Below are 27,461 nucleotides of genomic sequence, written 5' to 3'. Positions count from 1 at the left end.
GAGCCCGGCGGTCTCGATCCTGGACGGGGTTCCGGCAGTCTCTACCCCGGAAGGGAGTCCGGCGGTCCCGACTCTGGACTGGAGCCCGGCGGCCTCTACCCTCCAAGGGAGTTCGGCGGATTCAACCCTGGAAGGGAGTCCGGCGGCATCGACTCCTCCCGCTGAGATCCCTCTGTCTGCTGGGTCCGATGTTGGTTGGATCATTCAGTCATGATCGTGGGTGGTGAGGACACGAAGACAAGGACAGAGGACCCAAGTGCAGACAGCGGGTAAGGGGTTAACAGGACTTTTAATAAATTACACCAAACTCAAAACAAAGACCCACGTGGGGGTAAACATAACAAAACAGAAACAAGAACAAGATTAACTAAACTGACAAGACTAAACTAATAACACATCACAAAGGACTACTTCAAACTAGACTAACAAGACAAAAACTCACCCACACGCAACATAACAGTACAATGATCCAACACCAGACAAGAGAACACAGGGGCATTAAATAGAGGGACAAATCAAAGGGGAACAGGTGTGGGGCATGAACTAATAAACAACCAATAACGAGAGATACAAAAGGGCGGGAACACAGACAAAGACCGGAGAGAGTATCGAAGGCCGACAGGGTCAAAATGACTCTCTCCACACATAACAAGGGATCCCGCCGTGACTCTAACACAAGATCAAGAAAGACATGACACGACGAGCCAGAATCACGACAGATAACCACAGCCATCCTGATTTTGTTCTTTTGGAGACAGATGTTTGTGTACTGTCCCTTTAATTAATAATCATCAAACCAATTGCGATAACATAACAGAAGAATGTTTTATTTAAAACTAGTGTGTGTGTAATGTACATAGGTACCACACAGACCTTGTCTGTGTGAATTTAATATCTGGTGCGAGCTGTTCAGCCTTCACTCTTTCGCCTCTGTCAGTGTCGGTGGATAATCAATAGAATTGAGTACTTGATACCCGCGTCCATCTGCAGGAGTGTGTCAGCGCACCATCTGGCCGTGATTTCCGCTGTCTCATCCGCGTATGAGCCGCTTACTCCTGAAAGAAACAGGCCCTTGTGTAACTGCACCAAAATAAATAAATAAATAAAATGTGCAGAGATAATGGACATAGCTTGATTAATTTTTCTTTGTAATGTGATTCTGTTCACCCAGACGGTACATCGCCTGCACTATAGCAAAATTACTGTATTTTTAATGCTGTTTTAGCATCTAATCTGTTTTTTATGTGGGCCAGGGGTGTCTTTATGAAGTTCCTATTCAGGTGTAAAACTGAGGCAACCGATGGTACAATTTCTGAGGCAAACCAGGCATGTGCAAAACTACTTCATTTTAAAATCAACTAATCTGTCTTAGGGACGCTATGAATAATTATAGTATTTCCAGGTTCACTTGACCATAATTGAATGTGTTCCCTAAGAAGTGTTCATCGCAACTCTATTTCTGTGTCTATTTTTAAAATGACATAACGTCTTAAAGGGATAGTTCACCCAAAAATACAATGAAAGTCAATGGCCAATGTTGTTTGGTTACCAACAGTCTTCAAAATATCTTTTCTGTTCTGAAGAAGAAAGTCATACAGGTTTAAAATGACATGAGGGTGAGTAAATTATTTCATTTTTCTGAGAACTTTCCCTTTAATAGTATAAAACTTATAGCATAAGATGGGTAAAAAAAATTAGCAGGTCGCAATGCAGTGGCCAAAGTGCAATGGTGCTGGAGATGATTTTTTAAACGCTTCAGAGAATGATGTTAAAGAGATAGTTCACCCAAAAATGAAAATTCTGTCATCATTCACTCACCCTCTTGTCATTTCAAACCTGTATGACTTTCTTTATTCCGCAGAACACTAAAGAAGATATTTTGAAGAATGTTTTTAACTGGCACCCATTGATTTCGTGTCTATACAATAGAAGTGAATGGGGGCTAGTGCTGTTCGGTTAGCAACTTCTTTCAAAATATCTTCTTTTGTGTTGTGCAGAAGAAAGAAAGTCATAAAGATTTGGAATGACAAAAGGGGGAGTAAATGATGACAATTTTTTTATTTTTGGGTGAACTATCCCTTTAAACATCGAAATCAATCAATAAAGTTATTTAAAAAAAATCAAAAAAACTAACTAGACTTATTAAATTATTAAATTGTTGTATGACTCGTGACTCATAGCTACACCAAAATAACAGCAGATTAAGGCCGCTAAATAGCTTAAATAAATCATACATGTTCATAAGCATCAGTGCTTAGGGGGTCATGAAGTCAGTGAAAGCTGACCTCTCACCCGTGTTTTCATTTCAGCACGAAAACGTGTCGGTTCACCCCAGTTCACTTGCAGTCTCGCAGAAAGAGTTCAATTCCACTGTGCACTTAGATTTGTCTGGTACAGTGCAGCTGTTAAAATCCATCACTTGATCAGAGCAGCCTACAGAGAGAGAGAGAGAGAGAGATAAAGAGAGAGAGCGCCTCGCTACTGCAGAACACACCTACACCTCTGAGTCATCTGCACCTCACAGCTCAATATTCATTCTCTCTTTCTCTCTCTCTCTCTCTCTCTCTCTCTCTCTCTCTCTCTCTCTCTCTCTCTCTCTCTATTCCCATCATCCAGTTCTGCTTGCACCCTGTGTGCCTGCAGTGGGTGATGTGAGAATAAGTGCCCCCCACCACCATCATGCTCAGCGCTGCATAGTCACTGACACACATAAACAGACATCCTTACAATTATCACCATTTAGAGCTTAGAGTTTACTGTGTGTGGGTGTGGGTGTGTGTGGTGTGCGTTCACATGTCTGTTCCAAATATTTGCCCAGATCAACCTAAATTAGGCCAAGTGAAGTTTATGCCAACGACGTTAATATCAAAGCGATAAGAAATATGCAGGAGGCACGGTGTTTATGAGGACCCATCATTGTTGGTAGATCTGCTTCCTTTGTGATGCAACATAATGGAAAACAAAGACATATCTGCTGCCGTTTGTCACTACCTTCACCCAACTGTATGGCCATCACCTTCTGCTTTTATTAATCAAGACTACTTACACAATCACACACATACAGAGCGCCGCTCCAGGCCCATTCATTTATGCTGAGAATGATTTGTGTTGTGCGCTGCTCTTTCATTAAAACCACCGGCGGTGGAGTAGATCTATCTTACGTAACAGAGAGGGGAGGAGAGGCGAGGAGAGGAGAGGCGAGGAGAGGAGAGGAGAGGAGAGGAGAGGAGAGGAGAGGAGAGGAGAGGAGAGGAGAGGAGAGGAGAGGAGAGGAGAGGAGAGGAGAGGAGAGGAGAGGAGAGGAGAGGAGAGGAGAGGAGAGGAGAGGAGAGGAGAAAACACAGAGAAGAGGAATAGTAAGAAGAGGAGCAGATAATGAGAAAACAGAGGAGAGCAGAGAGAAACAAATAGGAAGGAAGCAGATAATGAGATCAGAAAAAAACAGAGAAAGAAGAAGAGAGAAGAGATGTACATGAGCGAAGAGGCGTGTGAAATGAGCAAGAGAATGATCATCTATCAGGAGAAAAGTGGATTGCAGAGTAAAACAACATTTAGTCGTCGACGTGGGAGATCATGTCAGAGTAGTTGTGAGTGTGACACAGATTACATTCCATTTACATTCTTTTCCTCATGCACTCGTGCAGCATGTGACGCAGGAATGTGAAGAAGTATGTTAATTGCACATTTACTACCTGCTTTTCCTCAAGCCTTGCTAAAATCAGTTAAGCGACCCAGGCAATTGGTTTACACAGAAACACTTAACATCAGGAGCCAGAAAGATCATTTCCATGCAGAATTCATACACCTCTTCATGCATAATGTAATGTCTCAATATGCAGGATTCAATGTTTTATACAGTAAATGCTTTCCACTGCTAACACACAGCCCTGGCGCATCTGATTTTCCCATGCATTATGCAGCTCTGATGTTGCAACGTGACTGAGCATATCCATATTTTTTTCCTCTCGGTTTTGGATTATATAAACCTACCGCATCTACAAAGACTTAACCAGTCGAGAGGGGTTGAAGTCGTAAGGAGAAAGTCAGGTGCTCGGAGAGAGAGAGACCACCTGGGATACATATGAAGAACTCTGAGCACCTGCGAGACCACATAAACGCTCTCCCACATACAGCAGAACACATAACAACAACATCACACAATAAGTGCATACGTGACGTTGTGTTTTATTTCATGAGTAATCTGAGCCACATCCCCGAATTATAATACTGACATTTGAATTGCTCAGATGTTGCTATTTTAAGGACTTAAAGTTATCATTGCTTTTACATTTTAGTAATAACTTAGAATGACATGACTGCAATACCACACATAGCTTAGATCAGTGGTCGAGAACCTATGGCTCGCGAGCCACTACTGTTGTTCTATACATAAAGTATTCTTTTTAGGTGTCAAGCCCCAAAAGGGCATTGTTGGGCTTGACCCCGTAATTGCTGCTTGCAGCTATATTTACAGTATGTCTTTTGATATTATTTGAAATAATATAATGCTCTACTCTTACTCCCCCCCCCCCCCGGTGAGGTAAATAAAGTGCATTTTCGTATATTTCTGAACTAGGAATGACGTTTTATTAAATAAATATCAGCAGATATTTTATTATGTTGCAAAGATGTGATGTATCCGAAATCTGTATGGAATAAAAGCTCATTTTAGATAGTTTGGGATAACAAAAAGACCTTATTTGTAATCTTTCTTTCCTCTGAGTAGAATATCTTATTAAAAGAAATGGTGTCATGCTCTTTTTCCCACAATGCATCAGTGTTTCTATCGATGGCAAGGTTAGGAAAGGCAAATAAGCACAGCGTGAGAAGGCTGGAGCAGTAACAGTTGAATACAAGGGGGCGGAAGAATCTATTTACCAGTCGGTGGAAGAGCGAGTGCACACAGATAAGAGAGAGAGTTCAGCCTGTGACTTCCCCGTCATTCATCAACCCCGTTCCTGCCCAAAGAAAGATAGAAAGAGCACTAACTGCAGCCCCGTGGCCCAGCCTTCAAGAAAACGGACCCTTTAGCTGTTCCCAACCTCATTTCCTCCAGAGGCCTTCGTCCTATCCGACTATGCCACACTGGTGGATGGCATCTAGGGCTTTGGCTTTATAATGTGTGTTAATGGTTCATGTTAATGGCCCATTTTGCATGTATGTCATTCTCGGCGGGCTGCTTGCGGCTGCTGTGTGATTTAGGGCAGATAAGTCTACTAATTCATCTGACATGAGGAATCTTAATTTAAGCCGGTTCCTCGGAGACAGTTAAGGCTAAATAAGTGCTCGTTTCAAGAATGGATTTGTTGATTGGGATATTGATTTTGAGGTAAAGGAGCCGTTCGAGTGGAGGTTGACAGAATGCTTGTGTCAACAAAAGAAAGGAGGTCAACGCAATAAATGTATTAAGCACGAGCAATGAATGCTGACATGTGTGTTTGTTGAAGATGTGAGCATTAGAGGATTGAAGAAAGACCTGAAGAGTTAAAGGCATAGTTCACCCAAAAATAAAAATTCTGTCATCATTTATTCACCTCATGTGACTCTTGTGGAACACAAAAAACGATATTTTGAGAAATGTCTCAGTGGTTTTGTGTCTATACAATGGAAGTCAATGGCGTCCGGTGTTGTTTGGTTACCAGCATTCCTAAAAATATATTTTGTGTAGGGATGCACCGAATGTTCGGACACTGAAAATGTTCGGCCGAAAATAGCAAAAAACACAAATTCGGTGTTTGGCCAAATGTGTGAAATGGCCGAATAAATTTTACCGAACATGACTCGTGATACGATCAAGCAGCAACCAGCGCAGAGAGAGAGAGAGAGAGAGAGAGACACGCGTGCGCTTTATTACTGCCGCAAACATTTTGGCAGTGCGTGTGTGTGCGTGTGCGTGTGTGTGTGTGTGCGTGTGTGTGTGTGCGTGTGCGTGTGTGTGGAGCATTTTAAAGTGTCAGAGAAAGACACAGCACGGGACTTGCCGCACAGAAGTAAATTTCCGAATGAAAGCGTCTTTACCGGTCGGTAACTTTACTTCAGACGGAAGCGGGCTGTCTGACAGTAGCCCCGCCGCTCGCGACAGCCTTTGACATCATACAGTGGTCGCGTGCACACAGTTCCCTGTACTAAACAACTTGTCAAAGTATGTTCTGTGCATCCCGGCCACGAGTGCACCTTCTGAGAGAACAGTCAGCTTTTGTGGGCGGAGTTTGGAGGAGAGACGTGAACTGAAATGGTTGTCAGTCAGCATCAGTCAGAATTGCTTGCATTGGATGTTTTTTTTTTCTCAAATCATTTTGCAATGTAGCCTATAATAATCCAACAGTTTTAGTTTATTCGTAATTTTAGCTTATAGGCCTAATGTGGAATGACACTATTTAATGAACTGTTTTGTTGTAGGGGTACAGATCAACTTACATTACATTCTTTTAGCAGTCAGTTATAGGCCTAATTAATATAGGCTATTCATGAAGGGAGAGGGCTCAATTTTTTTGCTTGAATTTACTTTGTTTTGCTCAATTTTATATTAAGTTGTATTGTATTTTATTGAAAAGCAAGACAAATTATAAAAAGCACATTTTGACTATTCAGTTTGTGCAATAGTGAAAAAAATAGCTTAATAAATAGAAGAAATGCAAAAAACCATGTTCGGTATTATTCGGCCTTCGGCCAAGTGTTTCACATCATGTTCGGCTTCGGCCAAGAATTTTCGTTTCAGTGCATCCCTAATTTTGTGTTCTGCAAATGAAAATGATACAGGTTTGGAATGACATGAGGGTAAATAAATGATGACAGAATTTTCATTTTTGAGGGAACAATCCCTTTAAAATGGTAGGAACAGGAAGTGAGATGGATCTCTTGTTACGCAGTATTTCACAGATCTCAGACATGGTGACACAATAACAGTAGGTCATATAACACAATCTGGACTTTCAGTCTACACACACACACTTCTTGCAAATGAAAACAGATTAATTCAAGGGCATGAGTGAAATTTACAGTAAAATTCTTACCTTACAAGCTCAGAGTCATAAATAACCACTTGCTAATTCACAGACCTTCATCATTGCTGTTGCGCCCCCATTGCGTATCTGCTGTTTGCGCCTGTGTGCATATGCGTGTGTGTGTGTGCGTGTGTGTGTTACTGTCCGAGGCCACGCCCACACACACTACAGTCTGAGAGGCCCTCTGGGGTAAACGCATAGGCAGCATCTCCATGCCAACGCAAACTCCTCATTTATTTCATTCTTTATTCTCATCAAATTCATGACTCCATGGCAACAGGAGTATGCATTTCGATCCCTCTTTCTCCCTCTCTCTGTGTGTCAGAGAGATTTATTTTGCAAAGAACCATCAGCTCTACAGGGTAGTTATGTATTATATACTGTGTGCTTCACTCCCCCAGGTGTGCACAGCTGTGATTGTGTTTACTATTTCATGTCAGTTTATTACAGACTTTAGAGACAGAGTTTAGAGATTACACCCAGCACAGAGATATGGTTATTCTGCTTTAGTAGCTTTGACTGTTTGAAGGATCTATAGATTTGAATGTATGAATGTAGATTTAAAGGGATTGTTGACCCAAAAATGAAAATTCTGTCATCGTTTACTCACCCTCGTGTAATTTCATACCTGTATAAAAAAAGATATTTGGAAGAATGTTAGCAATTTTCAGTTCTGGAACATCATTGACTGCCATAGTAGGAAAATTAAATGGTAGTCGAAAAATATCTCACTTTGTGTTCAACAGAACAAAAAATATACAATATTTTTTTCCTATTATGGAGTGTATAGTGTCCCAGAACTGAAAAATGCTAACATTCTTCCAAAGAGCTTTGTGTTGAACAGAACAAAGAAATTCATACAGGTGTGAAACAACCTGAGGGTGTGTAAATAATGGCAGAATTTTCATTTTTGGGTGAACTATTCCTTTAAGTATCGGTGTAAGGGACCTACTAAAAGTACAGTAGATAATCCTTTCCAATGTTTCTCAACATTACTGTTACGACTAAAGGTAGTGTAAAATAACATAGAATGTAATGTTAGCATTGTGTGCTTCTGTGATATGCCGTATATTGTATTATACATTAGCACTCTCTTTATGTGTATAAAGTTGTGTATAGACGGGCATCTGTATATTCGTACTATCTGTACATTTGTATTTATTTGATGCCATCTGGAGGTTGCTTCAATAGAACTTCATTGTACATTATAGTGACAAAAAAATATATGTCTTATCTAACTTATCTATGTTAATTTCTATTATAAAATATTAATACATCAAATTAAAGGTTAAGTGTTGTTTTCTGTGTGACACACTAGAGGGTTTTACTGGTTGCAATGAATCCAAACCAGCATTAATAAAAATAAGTTTGTGTCAGCTGTTCTTTTTTTGACAGCTGTCCATTGTTCTACATTTCGTAGAATCGCAGTTGGTGGTTACGGTTGGTTACTGTTGGGAAGGTTTTATTATGTATTTTTAATTCAATTAAGTTTCCCGTTGAAGCAAAAAAACGGTGCAAGTTGCAGCTATATAGTTTAATTGACTAGTAAATGTACTCCATTGTTTATATATCCTGTTTTACAGTATGTGGAAAAAAAAGTTTTCTCCTTTTATGGTTCATGGCTCATCCTCTCTTATACTTTCTCTATTTAGTGTGTGGTGACATCCATGGGCAGTTCTTTGACCTGATGAAGCTGTTCGAGGTGGGAGGCTCTCCAGCCACGACACGATACCTCTTCCTGGGTGACTACGTGGACCGGGGCTACTTCAGTATTGAGGTGAGAAGGCAGTCACTCTGACATATGACCACGCTTCAATCAGTTTGTCACGTTAGGACACTCTCTTCTTCCAAAAGTAAATAATCGGTTTTACTGGATTCCCGGCTCTTTTACACAGCTGTAGAGATCTTCTGTCATGTGGGATGAACTGTTCCTTACTAGGGGTGACACTGATATCTAGAAGTAAAAGACACTGTAACAACTTACATTACATTTACATTTGAACTTCCATTTACATTTGGCAGACGCTTTTATCCAAAGCAACTTACATTGCATTATACTGGGATCGAACCCATGGCCGTGGCATTGCTAGCGCCATGCTCTAACCACTGAGCTACAGGAAAGCTGTAGATAACAACAAATGACATAAACATTTGTTTTACCATCAGCAGTTTAAGAGACAATTCCAAGTACCCTCTCAATTAATATTTTGATCATAAAAACTGCATGTATGTTACACTATAATTGAACAGTTTTAAACAGGAACAGGTCATTTAAAGGTTCAATAATGAAGAATAGGCAATTCTATCACAAACTTTCAAGAACCAGTCCTCCAGTTTCATAGTTGATGTTCACGTCCTTTGGCATGTCCAATTTTTTGCCTTCTCTGAAGACCTCCAAGCACACAACTCATCTATTGAATAATTTAGATCTAAGTGTATTTTGGGTGACTTTAATTTTTTCTTTCTTGTTAAAGGTCCTATGTGTAATTTTTTGGAGGATATATTGACAGAAATGCAATATACTATACATAACTGTGTCTTCGGAGGTGTATAAAGACCTTACATAATGAAGCGTTATGTTTTTATGACTTTAGAACAAGCTGTTTCTATCTACATACATACACCGTGGGTCCCCTTGCATGGAATTTGCCGTGTTGTTTCTACAGTAGCCCTTACTCTGCTCTACAGAGCGTGTAAATGTAATCCCCTTCGGAAAAGAAGCGAAATCTTGATGACATATTAGTACTGTGTCAGCCACCATAGTCCTTGAAAGAGAGGGGGGAGGGGTGGAGTGAGCCGTTGGTTGCAATTTACAACCTCACCACTAGAGGTGTATGATAAATTTCATACACTTGACCTTTAAAGCATAGGTAGATGAGAACAGTATGAATTTGCCAGTTTGGTTGTCTCTGCGATAATGAAGCACACTTACTGTGTGGTCTGGGGTCAACCAGTGAAGGTGATGGGTACTGACAGTAGATTTGATAACATATGTAATGTAATTAGAAGTGTATAATTTACACTGCATTAGTGTGGTTTATATGTTTGTAAGTATCTCATAGATGTGTATGTATGTTTCAAGTCTGTTTCTTCTCTCTTTCCTGCAGTGCGTTCTATACCTATGGTCACTGAAAATCCTCTACCCAAAGACGCTATTTTTACTGAGAGGAAATCATGAATGTAGACATTTGACAGAATATTTCACTTTCAAACAAGAATGTGAGTATTCCCTTTGTGCACCCTGATGTATGTGAAGTCATTATTAAACTCTGATGAATGAATTAAGCTGTGGCTTAACAAGTATACTGCGCGTCTAGCTCTGTTTGTTTCTCAAACCTGCTCCCTTTTCCTCTTCACATTGTTTCCTTTTCATCCCTTCACAGTCCCTTTTTAATAAAAGTGGCAAGCAATTAAAAATATATTATAAAAATATATATTGGGGTCAAGAATTGTCAGACAACATTGAAAATATGAGATTGAAAATGTAATTAAACTTAGGAATATGTTGATTTTAAAAAGCCTTGAAACATTTGGGTGTTGTTGTCAAAATGTTTTAAGGTTCTGCATTTTTTTCTAGATCTCCTGATAAAATATGCAACCTATTGTTACCTATTGATACATTGATAATATTGAAACATTGATAATATAATTCCAATAAAGCATTTTCATTAAGGGTTTTAGTCTTAAGACCCACATTTAATACTACTTTAATGTGTCTTGTGATATCACAGAATCAGAAGGAGCTTTATTGCCAAGTATGTTTACACACACAAGGAGTTTGACTTGGCAACAGGAGCTTAGTGCAGAAGAAAGTGTACACATGGTGCAAACATAGTGCAAATATACATTAAGATAGAAAAAATGAGAAATTAAATAAAAACAATAATGCACTATATACAAAAAGTGAAAAAATATAGACAAAAAAAACAACATTTTTATGACAATTTTACAGATGTGTTATTTACAGGTTTAACCTATTGTTTCTTACAATGTACAGTTTCCAGATGCTATGTGCAAGTGTGCAATGTGATGGACAGTGTGTAGTAAGAGCTTTTCTAGTCAATATTTCAGTATAAATAGAACAGACCTCTATTGCTTTATCAGAATTTAAAGAATTCAATAAATAAAATAAACATACATTTATATTAAAGCCTCAGTATAATTGTATATCTTAAAATGGGCCATATAAGAATTCCATTGTGTCCTTTATTGTCACTGAAAGAATATCAAAGTGAGGACAAAAACACGCACATCAATCTCAAATGGATGCTCGACCAAGAGAGTAAATTCAAGTAGTAACAAGTAGTTTTGACTTTTGCGTGTGTTTATATATTGATGCAATATTAGTATTTTACAATTATAATTGTATTTTATTTTTTAAATATATTTGTTGGATGTCATGTGGTCCTTGTACACCTGGAGGTATAAATTGGGGTTCATTAGTGTTGTTGAATTGTCTGATGAAGAGCTTGTGTGCTCGAAACGTCACGCGCCATGCGAAAGTTTTTTAAAAAATACAGTACTTTTGATATTTTTGGAGCTCTGGTGTGCCGACATTTGTTACTACTGAAAGAATATCAAAATAAATATAGCAGAGCACACTCCTCATTTTATATCTATTCATCCTGAAAGAACAAAGTGAGCGAGGTTTGTAACACTGAACAGCTGGGAGGGGTTTGGTGGGCAAGTCATGGAGTATGAGGTAATGCTGGAGCCTTCCCATGAGGCTTAGCGGCGGAGCACAGAGACAGGTGAGGTGGGAGGGAGAAGTGCGGAGTTGATGCCTCGTGTCTGCTGCGGTGACCGGTCGCCATGGTTACAAATGCTTTTGAGAGGTGACATATTGAGACATAATGAGAATAGGACACACGTCGACACGCCGTGAAAAAAAAAGGCCGTCGTCTGTCTTGAGATGCCATGTATTTTGTGTGTAAGTGTTTGTTGCACGCTGAGACACATGGGGTTGGCCATTAAAGTCTGGTCCCTGTAGGAACCTAATGAGGGCAGAGAAAAACATGATAAATGTTGTTAGAACAAAATAGCATTTGTTTACAGATTTGCCACATGTGTGTGTGTGTGTTAACCTCTGAAATACAGCCACAAAACATGACTTGCGATGGCATATGGCCCTTTTAAATCTAAAATCATATCATTTGTGTCTTTATTACTAAATATACATTGTATAGTTTGGATAAATCGGTGGCCACGCTGCCAAACTCACACCATTGGTTGCTTTGCACACATCATATTTATCTGTCTTCTTTCTCTTTGTATTCATTTGCTTCTCCTTCACTGTGTTTCAGGTAGAATCAAGTATTCAGAGCAGGTTTATGACTGCTGTATGGACGCGTTTGACTGTCTGCCCTTGGCCGCGCTCATGAACCAACAGTTCCTGTGTGTCCACGGTGGACTGTCCCCAGAAATCCAGACTTTAGACGACATAAAGAAGGTAGTACCAAACCATGCATGAACAGCGATGTGGGAGGACAGAGATTTCATGCATGGCCACAGGAAAGTGGTGTATTTCTGTATTCTCTATGATATTTTTGTCTTTGTGGCCTAGTTGGACCGGTTTAAGGAGCCCCCTGCGTTCGGGCCTATGTGTGATCTGCTTTGGTCTGATCCGCTGGAGGACTTTGGCAATGAAAAGAGCCAAGAATACTTCAGCCACAACACAGTCAGAGGCTGCTCATACTTCTACAGGTAGAAGATTTTTACTCTGCTTATGGGTGTGTGTGGGGTATGTGCGGGTGTGCATACAATACAGTATATTGGTAAGGGTTTGACCAATAGAAGATGCTCCATCGCCGACATCGACATCACAATGTTGAGCCAGCAACGTGACTCTTGCTGCTCTATGCTGCGGGCTGCAAATCGCTTTGGAAACAAATATAAACAAGGAGCCTATAAACTCACGCTGTACAGATTAGACGCGACAGATTTATATCTGCGCAACTCGAGTGTAAAGAGAAGACGCGCCTGATTTTATATCTGTGCAGCTCATGTTCGTGTATGTATAGAGAAGAGGTGTCTATCTTTATAACTGCGCAGCTCGTGCTGTATTAAGACGACACCGATGTCATCGTCCATAGCAATGTTTTACTGTAGATATCATGCAATGCCAATTTGATAAACATCACCCAACCCGAATGTTGGCATAATGTTGGGTTTTTTGAGGCCATGGCTCCCAGTTTCGTATTACATAGAGATAAATAAGAATAATGTAGATATTATGAAAATGAGTAAACTTTTGAAAATACATTATAAATGGTGTTAGTCGGTTAGTTTTTCATATCCTAGTTAAGGCTGTCACAATATCATTTTTCACTACACGGTTAGCATGGTCGAAAGAAATCGCGATAACTATATCTGATATCTATATCATGTGTGTAATATTAATACAATATCATGGTTTTTGATATCACGGTTATTGCCAATGCTGGTATATTGTGATATCTTAGTCTTTATCCAGTCTACAGTCCACAGCAATTTATTTTTAATTCAGTGTGTGCGAGGTAGATTTAAGGGTTGTGGACATCTTGTTTCGTCTGCGCTATGAACAAATGAAGACTGATGTCTTCTCTTAATTCATTCTGCCACTATAATCCACGTTTGTGTGAATGGATGGATGTGTGTGTGTGAGAGAGAGAGAGAGAGAGAGGGAGGGAGGGCAATCGAGTCAGTGGGGGGTTGTCGGGTCTCTCCAGGTGTTCTGGGCTGCTGTTGTTTTCTGCCCTCTGCTCCCACGGCATAAAGAAACAAGCTCTTAATATTTCACACACTGCTAAAATTTTGATGGAACGGCATGGCAGCGAGAGTGTGTTTATTTCTGAGGGAGCAAGAGTGTAGATCTGTTTTTATATCGCCAGTTATTTCTGTTGTCTTGTAGCATTGTAGCATGCGTGTTAGTGTGTCAACAATGTGAGGAATCTTAATTACAGTGCTGCCCTCTCTCACCTCTCTCACACACACAAGAGATTGTTGTCAAGGTTATAATATTGATTGTGGCTGTTTTTACATGTGTGTGTTTTAAACACATCCACTTTTCATTACAAAGCCTTTGGATTCTCTTCCGGAATTACAAAAGGACATGAAGAAATGTACTGCTGTTTATCCTACACCAAAAATATAGTGGTCATCCAGACCAGAATTTGAGTAATAATTTATGATTTTTTTGTTGTTTAACATCATGTGCATATAATTTGAAGGGGTCATATGACACGGCTAAAACGAATGTTATCGTTTGTTTTATATGTAATGCAATGTGTATACATGATTTAAGGTTCTAAAACACTGTATTTTCCACATACCGTGCATGTCTGTATCTCCTCTTTGCTCCGCCTCTCTGAAACACGCAGATTCTTTACAAAGCTCATCGCTCTGAAAAGCGAGGTGTGCTATGATTGGCCAGTTAACCAGTGCGTAGTGATTGGTCGAATACCGCAAGCGTGTGACTGAAATATAACGCCTCTTACCATATTTGGAACATCAGGTTTTAAAGCAGTTGTACTGACAGGTACGCCCACCTTACTTGCGTATACATTTGGGCGGTCTTAGTCAAGTCATACCACGAACTGACGTAGATTTGCGGGGGTGTGGTTACACGAGGCGTTTCAGGCAGGTCTGGGTGAGCATTCGCTTTTAGATAGAATGCATCTTTTGTTCCCACACTTTCATTTGTGCAAGTTTATGTGTCTAATACATGCATGGGCAACTTATAACACACCAAAGACACAGAAAAACACGTATTCGCGCTATATGACCCCTTTAACAATAGTACATTTTTATCTTCACTTTTGTGTATGAGCAGAGCCACGACCCAATATAACCACATTACTATTCCTCCGTGTGTGTGTTAGTGGCAGTCATGTTACTGAGCATGCACACACACACGACTGAATTTATCACACCCCCTGCATGTTCGAGCACATACGTACCCACACACATCTCTGTTATGCAAGGCTCACAGAAGCAGTTTGTTTTAATCAGTGTTGTCAGTGTTCCTCAAGCTGCCCACCTCCCTGAATCACCATGTTGGTGGTTAATCGCGCCTCTCTACCTCCAATCGCTCTGGTGTTTATTTCATTGCCTCTGTACACGTGCGAACTCCACGTATAGGATTTTGCATTATTGCACCGGTACGAATAGATGCATGTTTTTAAAGGGTCCATATAGCAATACAGAGATTAAATGATGGGGTGAAGCTGGTCTCAGACATCAAGGCCATAGGCCACCCACAGTCCGTTCACCAACCGCCTGATTCAAAAATATTCAAAAAAAGCAAGAGCTAGTTGAAATCGCAAATTGTTTACTGATTGGCCGGAGCGACACAACCTCAGGGAGATGGGCGGGGCATTTCTTCGCCCACAAATATATTGTGTTTGAAAGGTACCAGGTTAAATATGATACTTTTTTTAAAGATATATCTCACAGGAATTTGTTACTATTTTGTGAGGTGGCTAATTCATATGAATTCTTACGATCTTATTTGTACCATTTAATACGATTTGATTTTCTGCCAATCAGGTTTAGGGCTGAGGTTTGGGGAGGGGCTTCAGGCTTGCCTTCTAATAATTGTCTATTTTTTGGACATCTTAAGAATTCATACGAATTAGCCACCTCGTAAAAAAGTTACAAACACCTGTGTGATCAAGTTAAGTACATTTCAAATTTTTGTTTTGTTTTAAAGTGACAGAATGAAATTATCATCGTATTTCTTCCACACAGGTCTATTATTGTAAGATAATGATTTGAAGTCAAATCATTACCATAGTAGGAAAAATTACAATGGTAGTTAAAGGTGTCCTAGAACTGTTTGCCTTCCTACATTCTTCAAAATTCAAAGTTCAACAGAACAAATAAATTTGTCCTACTATGGTAGTCAATGGTGGCCAAGAGCTGTTTGGTTACAAGTGCTATATCAAATATCTTTATCTTTACCTAACATCTTTAGGGTGAGTAAATGAAGACAGAATTTTTATTGTTGGTTCCTTTAAGTCTAATTATAACTACATTGAAGCTGTCCATTGATAATAATAAAAAAAGAGGATGTCCTTATGGCTTCTTGATCCTACTGTAGTCAGTAGAGAGAACGAATTAGAGCGAGGGACAGAAAACAAGGCAGAGAAAGAGAGTGAAGGGACCACACTGCGGCCAGCCACGGCATCACAGCACTGCGATCTATCCCACAATCCCCAAGGGCTCTGCAGTGTGGTGTTGCCATGACGACCCGTTTCCTCTTCCTAAACTGGAGCGAGTGATGGAGGAGAGAGAAAAAGAAATGCAGAGGAAGAAGTGATTGGTAGAAAGTTGTGGCAAAGCAGTCGAGTCCCTTCATTAGAAACAAAATGCAGAGAAGAATGAACGAGAGAGAGAGAGAGAGAGATGTCGTACTGTTTTATTGGGTTGTAGGCAAACAAAAGCAGTGCTGTGTTAGTTCTCCCTGACAGTGAAGGTGAGAGGTTGCTTCAGGCTGTACATGAACCCTTCGGATGGGCTTCTCTTCAGTATATCAAGCTGCAGGTTTCAGTAGTTTCTGACAGGGCAACATTATGAACGGCAGCCCTCCTGCTTACTATGAATGAGCTGTTTTAGTTCAAACTGAGCGTGTGTTAATGATCTTTAATAACGGATTAAATGATAAAAATAAAACATCTTTATCGTTTACGAACATTTTAAATTGCTGGAAAATACGTGAATGAGCTTCAGATTTCATCTGGTAAAATCTATTGTATAACTTGTATATATATTTATTACAGTTTTTTTTCAGTTTTTTTGTAGTTTTATTAATATTTTGAATGTGTATTTTTTACATTTTTAGTTTTCACGTTAATTCCAGTTTAATTTTTAGTTATTTTATATGTGCTTTGTCATTTAATTATTATTTTTATGTTGCTATATACGTTTAATTCATTTTTATTTCTGTTTTAGTTTAGTTCTTATTTATCTCCAGTTAATAATTTTAGTGCCTCAACTTGAAGCAACATGTGGCCAATTCCAACATTATGGATGAGACATTTTCAGTATGTATTTATTACCAATATATTGGTTGATATATCGCATCAATATCTGTTTATAATTTACTAAACTGATGACAAAGTCCAGACATCAGAAAAATATCAGTGTATGCACGAGAAAAAAATTAAAAATCATGCTTTAAGGATGTGAAAAAGAAGAGACAACATACTTTGTAGGATTTCTGTGAAATAAATTGTGCAAACCAGAAGCAATAAAACACAACAATTGGAGAAGTGATGGCTCTTAATAGAACATAAAATAGTTATTTTATTTAAAAGTTCATGTGCTCATTTATGAGGAATAGGGACTGTTATGTGACAATTCACCTGACTGTGGAAAACTTTGCCTTAAAAACAAGCTTTAAAACCTTTAAGAGAGACTTTACATGGGAATTGTTTTATTAAACTATAATAACTTTGGTAATAGGTAAAATACCTGGGATGGACACAAGTAAACCAGCATCCAAATCACAGCATATACCGGTGGCCAGCCATGCTTCTCTTTTTAGCCGAGTAGTAAAAAAATCCCATAACCAGCAGTATAGAGCACCACACTGGACACATGCTGAACTGCAGATATGCCACATGTAAACAAGGCACACATGTTTTGATTGGCTGACAGTGAAAAGCATAGAAAAACAATACAACGTTAATGAGACACGTCCACCCACTGTTTCTGAATGCTGGCTCTTATTTTCTCTCGTATTCTCTTTTCACTCTCTTATTTTCCATGTTGCAGTTATCCAGCAGTCTGTGACTTCCTACAGAATAATAACTTGTTATCAATCATTCGAGCACACGAAGCACAAGATGCAGGGTACGTATTCCCTCTCTCTTTTTGTTGAGCTATCTATCTGTCATAATCTGTATTTCTATGTATCACAATCTCTTCCTCTCACTTATCTCATCCAGGGGTGTGCATCCTCAAACACAGTTGAGAAAATAACGCAGTACCAAAATAAAACTAAACAATACCAACATTATTAAATGCAATCGGATAAATACTGTGTAATGTAAGACAAGGTAACACTGTCTGTAGGATAGAGTTTCAGGGGAGGCTGTTGTTTGTCTGGCTTGAGCTCATTGTGTTCTCGCCAAGACATGGATTTGAGAGAGTAACAGCAAAATACAGGCCGAATAGTACCGTGAGAGGAGAAGATGCCTCCACATTGCCGTGATTGGGTGATTACCGTCAATTGATAATGACCACCTATCATGTTCCATTCTACAAATTGGCCTGATTGGGTGGAAATGGATGGGCTAATTACCAACCCAGACATCACCACTGTCAGTCACATCCAGACTGAAACGTACTTGAAGTGACTGAACACATGAAATGATGTGTGAGTGAGCCGGTTTTCAGCTTGGCTGGGTTAAATTAAAGGTGGACCTCTGTGCCTGCAGCCGTCATGATACCTACTGTGATACCTAAGTTGGGCACTTATTGATAGGCCAGTGGAACAGAAGAAGTTGAAACCTCTCTCTTCCTCCACACAGGTACCGGATGTACAGGAAGAGTCAGACCACCGGCTTCCCCTCCCTTATTACCATCTTCTCCGCACCAAACTACCTTGATGTTTACAATAATAAAGGTGAGTCCTGGATTCTCCTTACAGTGAGACGTGAGCTGGAGAGAACAGAGAGCGGGATGAGAGCGTGGGCAAGTCAGCTTGAGGGACCTCATCCATGTGCTCTCATCATGCACTGATGGAACAGGGTCAAGCTCTCAGCAGTACCATCTAGTGGAGGCGGAAGTGATGTTTACCTTGATTTTTATTCGTTTGCATCACACATCACATGTCTTATGTTTCATCTCAAACATGCACTTCATTGACACTCTTGTCTCTTTGGTAAACATACAGCTGGGTAAATAATTAAGAAAGCGTTTCAAACTTATTTTCAGGTTTATTTTATTTACAGGTAGAAAAATCGTTTTTGTTTCATTCTGTGAACTACTAACAATATTTCTCCCCAGTTCCAAATAAAAATATTGTTTCTATTTGCATTTATTTGCAGAAAATGAAAAATGGAGAAACAGGTCAAAATAACAGAAAAGATGCCCTGTATTTTTTCAGACCTCAAATACTGCAAAGAAAACAAGTTCATAATCAGTTTTAAAGATGGGGTAACATGCTATTTTATGCATTCTGACTTCTTTACACTGTTATATGTGCTGGCTTCTCATGCTTAACATGGTCAACTTGTTAATAAACGAGTTGGACGTATGACGTAGTATTTCTTTGCTTAACACACTCCCTCCAACTTGTTTCGGAAAGTTTTTTATAATTCTATTCCTTTTATTGGGCAATTCACCCGGAAAAGCACGCCCACGGCAAGGCGAAAGAAATAGCCCACCCACACACGAACCGATGAGCAATAGGAAGACCCGCTTATCAAGATTGGCGGCGCTGTGGGCCTGCAGCTGCAGCTCGTTACTCTTGCCACAGTGAGAGAAGTTGAGGTGTGTTTGTTTGTTCAAGGCATTTCAGCGAAGGATGTAATATAAACGGTAGATATAAAGCTGGATTTGGAGATTGTTTGAAACTGATAGATGGCGCGGTCCCAGTGCTAAAAGATGCCAGACGTTTAGTCAAACTAAGTCATACAGTATGTCTGTGTTTTGTTGGCAATCGGCGCGTACATGCATAATGTAAACAACACGAAGGAATAATGCGATGATATATTGTGTGCTCGTGCTGTAGTTCCGTCCCTCCAGCAGCTCGACTTTTTCCAGAAATAATCATTACAGCTGTATCTCTCTTTTATAAATTTGATCAAACTAAATACTCTTCGAAGATACGATGTATGCAATACTACTGTATAGGTACCCAATATTAATATGAAATTGGTAGAAACCGCGTGTGTTACCCCATCTTTAAGTAATTCAACAGTAATATTTCTACATCTATTTAGAAAAAATCTAAAATAATTTTTCATGTGAAAACCTCAATTTTTATCACAGTTTTCGTGTGTCTTGTCATGCTGTCAATCTTTTATATTGCTGTTGGATGACTTTATGTCACTCCTGAGGTTTGATTTGGTTGAAATTCAACAAATACTGGACTGGAATGGACACAATACATCTAGAAATGCTGATTAACTGAAAATTTGGAATGGTCTCTTAATTTTTTCCCGCGGCTGTATATTGTAACCTTTAAAACGGATGGTTATTTGTTTTATTATGAGTTTTATCATTTAAAGGTCCAGTGTGTGATTTTTCTTCTAAAATATGTCTTCAGAGGTGTATAAAGAGCTTACACAATGGAGCGTTATTACCTTAGAATGAGCTATTTCTATCTACATACACCGCGGGACCCCTTGCATATAATTCGTCATATTCTGTCAGCCGTCGTAGTGTTTCGAACAGGAGGGGGAGGGTGGAGTGAGCGGTTGGTTGCAATTCGCAACCTTGCTGCTAGATTTCACTGACTGGACCTTTAAGATATTTGAGGTATGATGTATTTGGAAGAAGTTTTTTAAGAACTTCACAAGTTTTTTAAATGACCTTCATATAACAAAAATATAAAAGTTAAAATCTTTTAGTTATTAAAAATGAACCCCGGGACATAACTGTGCCCGTAAATGTGCTTATTCACCCTTGTAATATAATCACATATACAAACTATAGCGAGATAATTTGGTTTATTTGAGCACTTATTTAAAAATCATAAAACAGTATGTACTGAAGACACAATTAAAACCACAGTTCCACCTGCATTGCATCAGTGGATGAGGAAAGTAACCCTGTGGCTCAGGAACCACGCTGTTTTGAGATTACTGCTCAAATTATTGATTTGAGAAGTCTCGATGCCGCTGGCTTACTTATTCAGATTATTCACTTCCTCAGCTGCTGTTCTCAAGTACGAGAACAATGTAATGAACATCCGGCAGTTCAACTGCTCCCCTCACCCCTACTGGCTGCCAAATTTCATGGACGTCTTCACCTGGTCGCTGCCGTTCGTAGGAGAGAAAGGTACCCTCAGATTTAACATTCTGTCTTAACCTTCATGTTCTGTTTTTTGGGGCATGAGAGGCTCCAGTGCCCTTAAAACTGTTCATATTGTGCATATTGTTTCTTTTACATCTGAATACATTTCACAATTGAAAAGATTCAAAACCTGAACCAAACATTTGTATCAATAACAGCGTCCGCTGCTTTGATATGATCTGTAAATGTCTTTGCTTTTCCAACAGTCACAGAGATGCTGGTCAACGTGTTGAGCATCTGCTCCGACGACGAGCTGATGAATGATGGAGATGAGATCTTTGACGGTGAGACATTTCACTTCCTTCACTGTGTAATCTGCCATTTGGATACACAAGCATCCGCATACAAATAATAAGCATGATTTATGATTTCCCCGCATGAAACATGATTATCATTTCCCTACAGAAATTGCCTATTTGACATTAGGTACATCCTGAATAATGACTCGGTTCCTTCAATATCTTTCTCATAAAGTGCCTGCGAGGCTTTGCAGTTGTGTAATGTTGTATTAGTAATGGCACTTGCGTTCCTCTTTAGCTCTCGATTTGTACCCTTAGCTACCCGCTAAAGTAATTGCCACCAGCACACTATTTGTCCTTCCTTGCGTTTCCGTTTGCTTTAGTCTGCTAAGATCACAAAGGGCAATTTGAAAGTTTCTGTAGTTTTCTAGCATGTGGTCACACGGTCTGAAACTGGTTAATTTTTTATTTCTGCCCACAGCCAATGCAGCAGCTGCTCGGAAAGAGGTGATTAGGAACAAGATCCGTGCCATTGGGAAGATGGCCAAGATGTTCTCTGTGCTCAGGTACAAACAGGGCTTGAATCATTCAGACCGCGGTCAACTGGGTCAGATGCTTGTGAAGTCATTCTCTGGTGTCGGAAATGATAGAAAGGGGGGAGATTTTCTATTTTTTTTTCCGTTTAATGTTTCTGATAGCCGGTTTAACAGCATGATCGGACGTGTGATAATTGCATTTTACAATAACGTTAATATCAAGCAGCTTACTTTTTAGACAGAATTGTTTTTCCTGAATTTTGCTCCACCAACATAAATACTAGGACTGGACAATATATTGAATATTAGATATTGTGTTGAATTTATAAAATTACAGAATACATTGAAAATCTGATATCGTTGAAAAATAAGATTAATGTGTCAAATATGGCACCAATAGGCAATTTTAATCCCCCTTAATATCTCACGAGTTGCGAAAAACATAACTTATTATCAAGCAAGCGACACAGGTGTGGAAAGAGACACAGGAGTGAATGTTGAGCCTAAAAAAACTGCACAATCTATAATAAGAATAATTGAAGCATTGATTTTTAAAAAGCAGATACTAAACAAAATACCACCACTTGCAACGTGTTCAAGAAGTCAGTAGTGACAAAGGGTCACAACCAATCTATTTTATCACCGCAGTCTTAATAGACTTTTCGTTCCATTGACTTGCATTCATACACAAAAAAGCAAAAAATATCAGGACACATGTATTGATTTTCATCAAAATTCAGAATTTTAGGTACAGTACCAGTCAAAAGTTTAGGATCACTCATTTTTTATTTATATTTTCCCCCATTTTTGAATAATAGTAAGCGCATCAAAAAAAATCTGGGGTAGGGAAAGATTTCTTGAATTAAGTACGTCAAAAAAGGTCAAACTAAATTCAAGATTATTTTTCTAACCCCATTGGCAGATTTTTTTCATAAAACGAAACATCTTAAGTCTTAATATCTTAAGTCACTTTCCTTGTCAAGTAAATATATCTAGATTAAATTTTTTTTATATTTTTACTAGAAAACAAGACAAAAATGCTCAGTAAGAAATATTTTTTTGGTCACACTTCAGTATAGGAGGCAACTCTCGCTATTAACAAACCGTTAACTATGACTTTTTCCCCAATAAACTCTTAATTTGTGGATTATTAATAGTTAGTAAGGTAGTTATTAGGTTTAGGGATTGGGTAGGATTAGGGATGTAGAGTATGGTCATGCAGAATATGTGCTTTATAAGTACTAATAAACAGCCAATATGTCAATAATAGGCATGCTAATAACAACTAGTTAATGGTGAGAATTGCCCCCTATACTGAAGAGTTACCATTTTTTTTGCTGTGAAGTAGTCACTCTTTGACTAGAATTTGCAGAATTGTATAATTGCTATTTTATCATTCAACAATATTGAAGGAATTTCCATATATGCTGAACTCTTATTGGCTGCATTTTATTCATAATTAGGTCCAAGTAATGCATTTCAAAAGATTTTTAAGATCATGTGAAACGTTTTTCTCAAGCCCTTTTTTACCGGTAGTGTATATCATCCAGCCATAATACAAAGTTGTAGTTTCAAGTATCATGAAAAATTCATTACCCCTTGAATTGAGTCCACTTCTGAAATAATTTAGTTTTAAATGGTTCAATATATATATATTATAATGTCATTGACTGATGAAATGTTTTTCATTGATGTGTGTGTAATAATTCTAATGGTTATATCCCGTCCTGACAGAGAGGAGAGTGAGAATGTCTTGACTCTGAAGGGTCTGACTCCCACTGGCATGTTGCCCAGCGGCGTGCTGTCTGGAGGAAAACAAACTCTACAGAGCGGTAAGCTCACGACCCGTCACTGGGCGTGTCTCTGGTTCTTGTCTCTCTCTATCACCTTCTCTCTCTTTCTCTAGTTTTCCTGCTTCCTATTATCTCCCCTCTATCTATCTCTCTCTCTTTCTCTCTGTAAGTGTCTGTCTCTTCCACCTGTCCATCATCTGTCTCTCTCTGTATCCTCTGACAAACTCCAGGCTTTGGGGTGACTCTCCCTTAGTTCCCCCAAAGCATGGACACATTAGTGGGTCGGTTTACCCGTGGCCGGTAAACTGGGGTGAGAGTGAGTTTCTGAGAGGCCTGTAGGGTGTCTGTAGCACAGCGAGTGGCTGAGGGGATTGTCTGAGTCTGTGGTCCATAGTCTGGTTGGCGTGCATGCGTCTCGCGGGCATGGCGACTACTCGTGCGTGACCGCTGCCTGTGCGTTACTGCTGTTGCATGGCTTGTTCAGGTGTAACACACTCCCCTACTCTCCCTCCAGCAACCGTCGAAGCCATTGAAGCCATCGAGACAGAATCAGAGGACGGAGAAGGTAATTCCAAGACATGCCATACATTGAAGCAAACTGCTCTAAGCAACTAACACACCACTGAGAGAGAAGCCACTAGACCCAATAAGAGTTCAGACATCACTATGAAAGGGCACAAAACATGTCTGGGGAAAGACAGATTCAGATAATCTGTCGTAGCCTGCTATGCTAACACTTGCTTGCTATAGCATTAGCTCATAGTTTGCCTGTGTCTGAAACTAAAGGGTGCTACCTCACGGGAGTGTCTTGTCAGTATGATGTCAAACTGAGAAGGACGACATATTTGACCATTAAGTTTCACAACGCTTACCCGGTAGGACAGATATTAAAGGAATAGATCACCAAAGAATGAAAATTCTGTCATCATTTACTCACCCTCTTGTCATTTCAAACCTGTATGACTTTCTTTCCTCTGCAAAACACAAAAGAAGATTTTAAAAAAGTACTGTGATACTTCGGCTGGTATAGTATCGTAAGATATGTTTATGGTACCGTGACAACCCTACTTTATATACAGTACATGTAGATCTGAAGGGAAATGTGTGAGAAAACAATATTTTGATCATATTTAGAGAAATTAAAACCAAAATAAGCACACCAGAGTGCCAAATTCAAACAATAATATCAATCCCATTGGCTCATGTTTGGCTAATAATAAAATATTATATGAAAACCAAAAAGAACCTATTAATATTTTAACGTGTTCTACTGAAGAAAGGAAGTCATAAACTTCTGGAATGGCATGAGGATGAGTAAATTGAGAGAATTTCTATTTTATTTGAAATATATTTAATTCATATTTTTAATTTTTGTGTTTTATTTTTCATTTTTGAACATTGAAGATCGTCTATTATTTAAATATTGTTAGAGAACATACACTCTGTTGTGTTAAAAACAACACCTTGTGTTTTTCGTTTTATTTTTTTAGATCCTTTTTGTCGTGATTCTGCCTCATCTTGTCATGGCTTTCTTGATCTTGTGGCAGAATCATGGCAGGATCCCTTGTTTAATGTGGCGAGAGACGTTTTGGCCCACTTGGCCTTCCATATTTTCTCTCTCTCTCCGGTGTCCTCTCTGTTCCCGCCCTTTTGTCTCCTTAATTACATTGTTAATTAGTTCATGCCCTGCACCTGTCCCTTCTTGATTTTCTCCTCTTTATATAGTCCTCATGTTTCATTGTCCTGTGTTCGGTTATTGTGTGTGGTGTGTTAGCTGTGTGTCTTGATGCTGTGCCTCTTTGGATGTAGCATTGTATTCATGTTGTGCTCACCGTCTCCGCATGCTTGTGTTCCTGTTGTGGATTCCCCAGTCTCGTCTTAGTAAGTGTTGAGTTTAGTTCTTGTCTATTGTTGGTTAGTCTAGTGTTTAGTTAGTCTTTGTCTCTGTTCATCCGTTGTTACTGTTTTACCCCCACGTGGGTTCTTGTTTTGTGTTTTATCATTTAAATAAACTCTTTTGTTAACCCCTTCATCCCCTCTGCCTGCAATTGGGTTCTTCCCCACCTGTGACTCATGACACTTTTATCACACAAAATTACTTAGCCTATGGAAAATTGTTATGCATGTAGATGATTTACTGAAAATTGCACAGGTGAATATTGATTAAGTATATAAATCAAAAAGCGATTTACATTTTCATTTAAAATAAACGTTAAAAAGACTGAAATATATACCGATACCAACGTTTTATGTACTTGGCCTTTAAAACGTTTCCAAAGAATTGTAACATCACTTGTGATTATGTAAAACAAAGCTTTTTATTTATATCACATATTTCCTGTGAAGGCAGCGCTTTTCACATTTCGAACACAGCATTATGTAACTCATATGACTGTTAGCGAGGTGCTATTTGTGCAGTAAAGTGTGATTCCTTTCGAATCAGGGAGTTGCAATGTTCTTTATGCACAAGAATGGTGAGAGTTTTATAGCATCATTATAAACCAGATATACCCTGTGCCCTTTTTGTGTGGTACCATCAAGAGAGCATTCCTTTTGTAACATGCATGATGGTTTGAGCTCTAAACTGGAGGCATGTTTATTTGATATCTGTTGGGCTCTGCTTTTACTCCTGCCCTCATGATTGAAGTATGGGCGTGGCATGTGGTGAACTCATCAGGAACTCTCAGCCAACCAGATTGTGTTTCTCTTCTGCAACCTCAGCTCGTCTCAGTAATACACTGATGGACTTGAGAGCTTTGGACACTCTTGCTTCTCCTACAGTATATTTAATTAAAAGTGTTCATTTTAAAGCTGCAATCCAGGGATAGTTCACCCAAAAATCAAAATTCTGTCATTTACTCACCTTCAAGTTTTTCCAAATCTGTATGAATTTCTGGGAGCAGCGTTGCTTTAGTTTTGTTGGATCTTAGTTCAGCATTTGACACGATTTATCATTCTATTTTAATTGAATGTTTAAAACAAAATGTGGGCATTCAAGGAACTGTGATAAGCTGGTTCGCCTATTATCTTCAAAATAGAACCTTCTCTGTTAAAATTGTAAACTTTTTCTCATCAAAAGACTCCCTCAAGGGTGGGGTCCCTCAAGGTTCCATTCTGGGACCTGTGTTATTTTCATTGTATATGCTTCCTCTTGGTTTTATTTTTAAGAAACATGGCATCTTGTATAATTTTTATGCTGACGACACCCAGATGTACTTGCCTATAAAGTCTGGGAATGATACATCCATTAAATCACTCTTTAGCCACTTTTCCACTGTCGAGCCAGAAGCAGGAGTGCTAGTGCATGCCAGGGACAGTCGTGTTTCAACAGTCACTTCCGGGGCTTGATCGTACAGAGCCGGGGCTTACTCAGGGCCAACGGCCAGGGTATTTTGGCCTGACAAAAACCTTGGGCCACAGCGAGCCAGCTGGGGATTGAGGAGTGGTTAAGGTTAAAGGCGGAGATTATCTGAGTCAAAGGAACCGTGGCAGCAGCAAGACGCACGTTTTACTGTATAAAGACGAACAAATAACTGCATATTAATCTCAAAATAGAGAATTGCAAGCATTGATGTAAACTATACAAAAATAAATACTTTGCTATTATCTTAGAGGCTAGTGGGCAGTTATAAATAGTGAAAATTATTACAAAGGGTTGGTTATTTAAAGATTTAAGGATTTAATTAAAAAAAATCATTCTTAATGGTCACATATTCTGTAATGATTGTCTGATAAGGGCCGTTCACATTATAACGATAACTTTAACTATATTTGCGTCCACACCAGCGGACGATAAGGTTATGTTTATTTTAAACTTGTGTGCTGCAGTGTTCCCAGTCACTTAAATGAATGTAGATGACCTGCTGCTGATACTTTCATTTTCAT

At 39.1% G+C, this 27,461-nt stretch overlaps 1 protein-coding gene across 2 annotated transcripts in view; it reads left to right on the top strand.

Moving 5' to 3' along the window:
* Positions 1 to 27,461, top strand: part of ppp3ca (protein phosphatase 3, catalytic subunit, alpha isozyme) — a 60,226-nt gene that overhangs the window by 27,563 nt on the left and 5,202 nt on the right. The window contains exons 3-13 of one of the 2 annotated variants that reach the window (XM_057359488.1): positions 8,657 to 8,781; positions 10,112 to 10,223; positions 12,308 to 12,453; positions 12,568 to 12,707; positions 17,760 to 17,837; positions 18,518 to 18,612; positions 20,868 to 20,993; positions 21,215 to 21,292; positions 21,729 to 21,813; positions 23,518 to 23,615; positions 24,091 to 24,141. In XM_057359488.1, the coding sequence (XP_057215471.1) occupies positions 8,657 to 8,781; positions 10,112 to 10,223; positions 12,308 to 12,453; positions 12,568 to 12,707; positions 17,760 to 17,837; positions 18,518 to 18,612; positions 20,868 to 20,993; positions 21,215 to 21,292; positions 21,729 to 21,813; positions 23,518 to 23,615; positions 24,091 to 24,141 (1,134 nt within the window). The remainder of the gene's footprint in view (positions 1 to 8,656; positions 8,782 to 10,111; positions 10,224 to 12,307; positions 12,454 to 12,567; positions 12,708 to 17,759; positions 17,838 to 18,517; positions 18,613 to 20,867; positions 20,994 to 21,214; positions 21,293 to 21,728; positions 21,814 to 23,517; positions 23,616 to 24,090; positions 24,142 to 27,461) is intronic. The other variant, XM_057359489.1, reaches the window with a different exon arrangement.

This window comes from Triplophysa rosa, linkage group LG19 (assembly GCF_024868665.1).
Source record: "Triplophysa rosa linkage group LG19, Trosa_1v2, whole genome shotgun sequence".
Lineage (NCBI taxonomy): Eukaryota > Metazoa > Chordata > Actinopteri > Cypriniformes > Nemacheilidae > Triplophysa > Triplophysa rosa.
The sequence above is the reverse complement of the archived record's forward strand: the minus strand, read 5'-3'. Positions and strand labels throughout refer to the sequence as shown.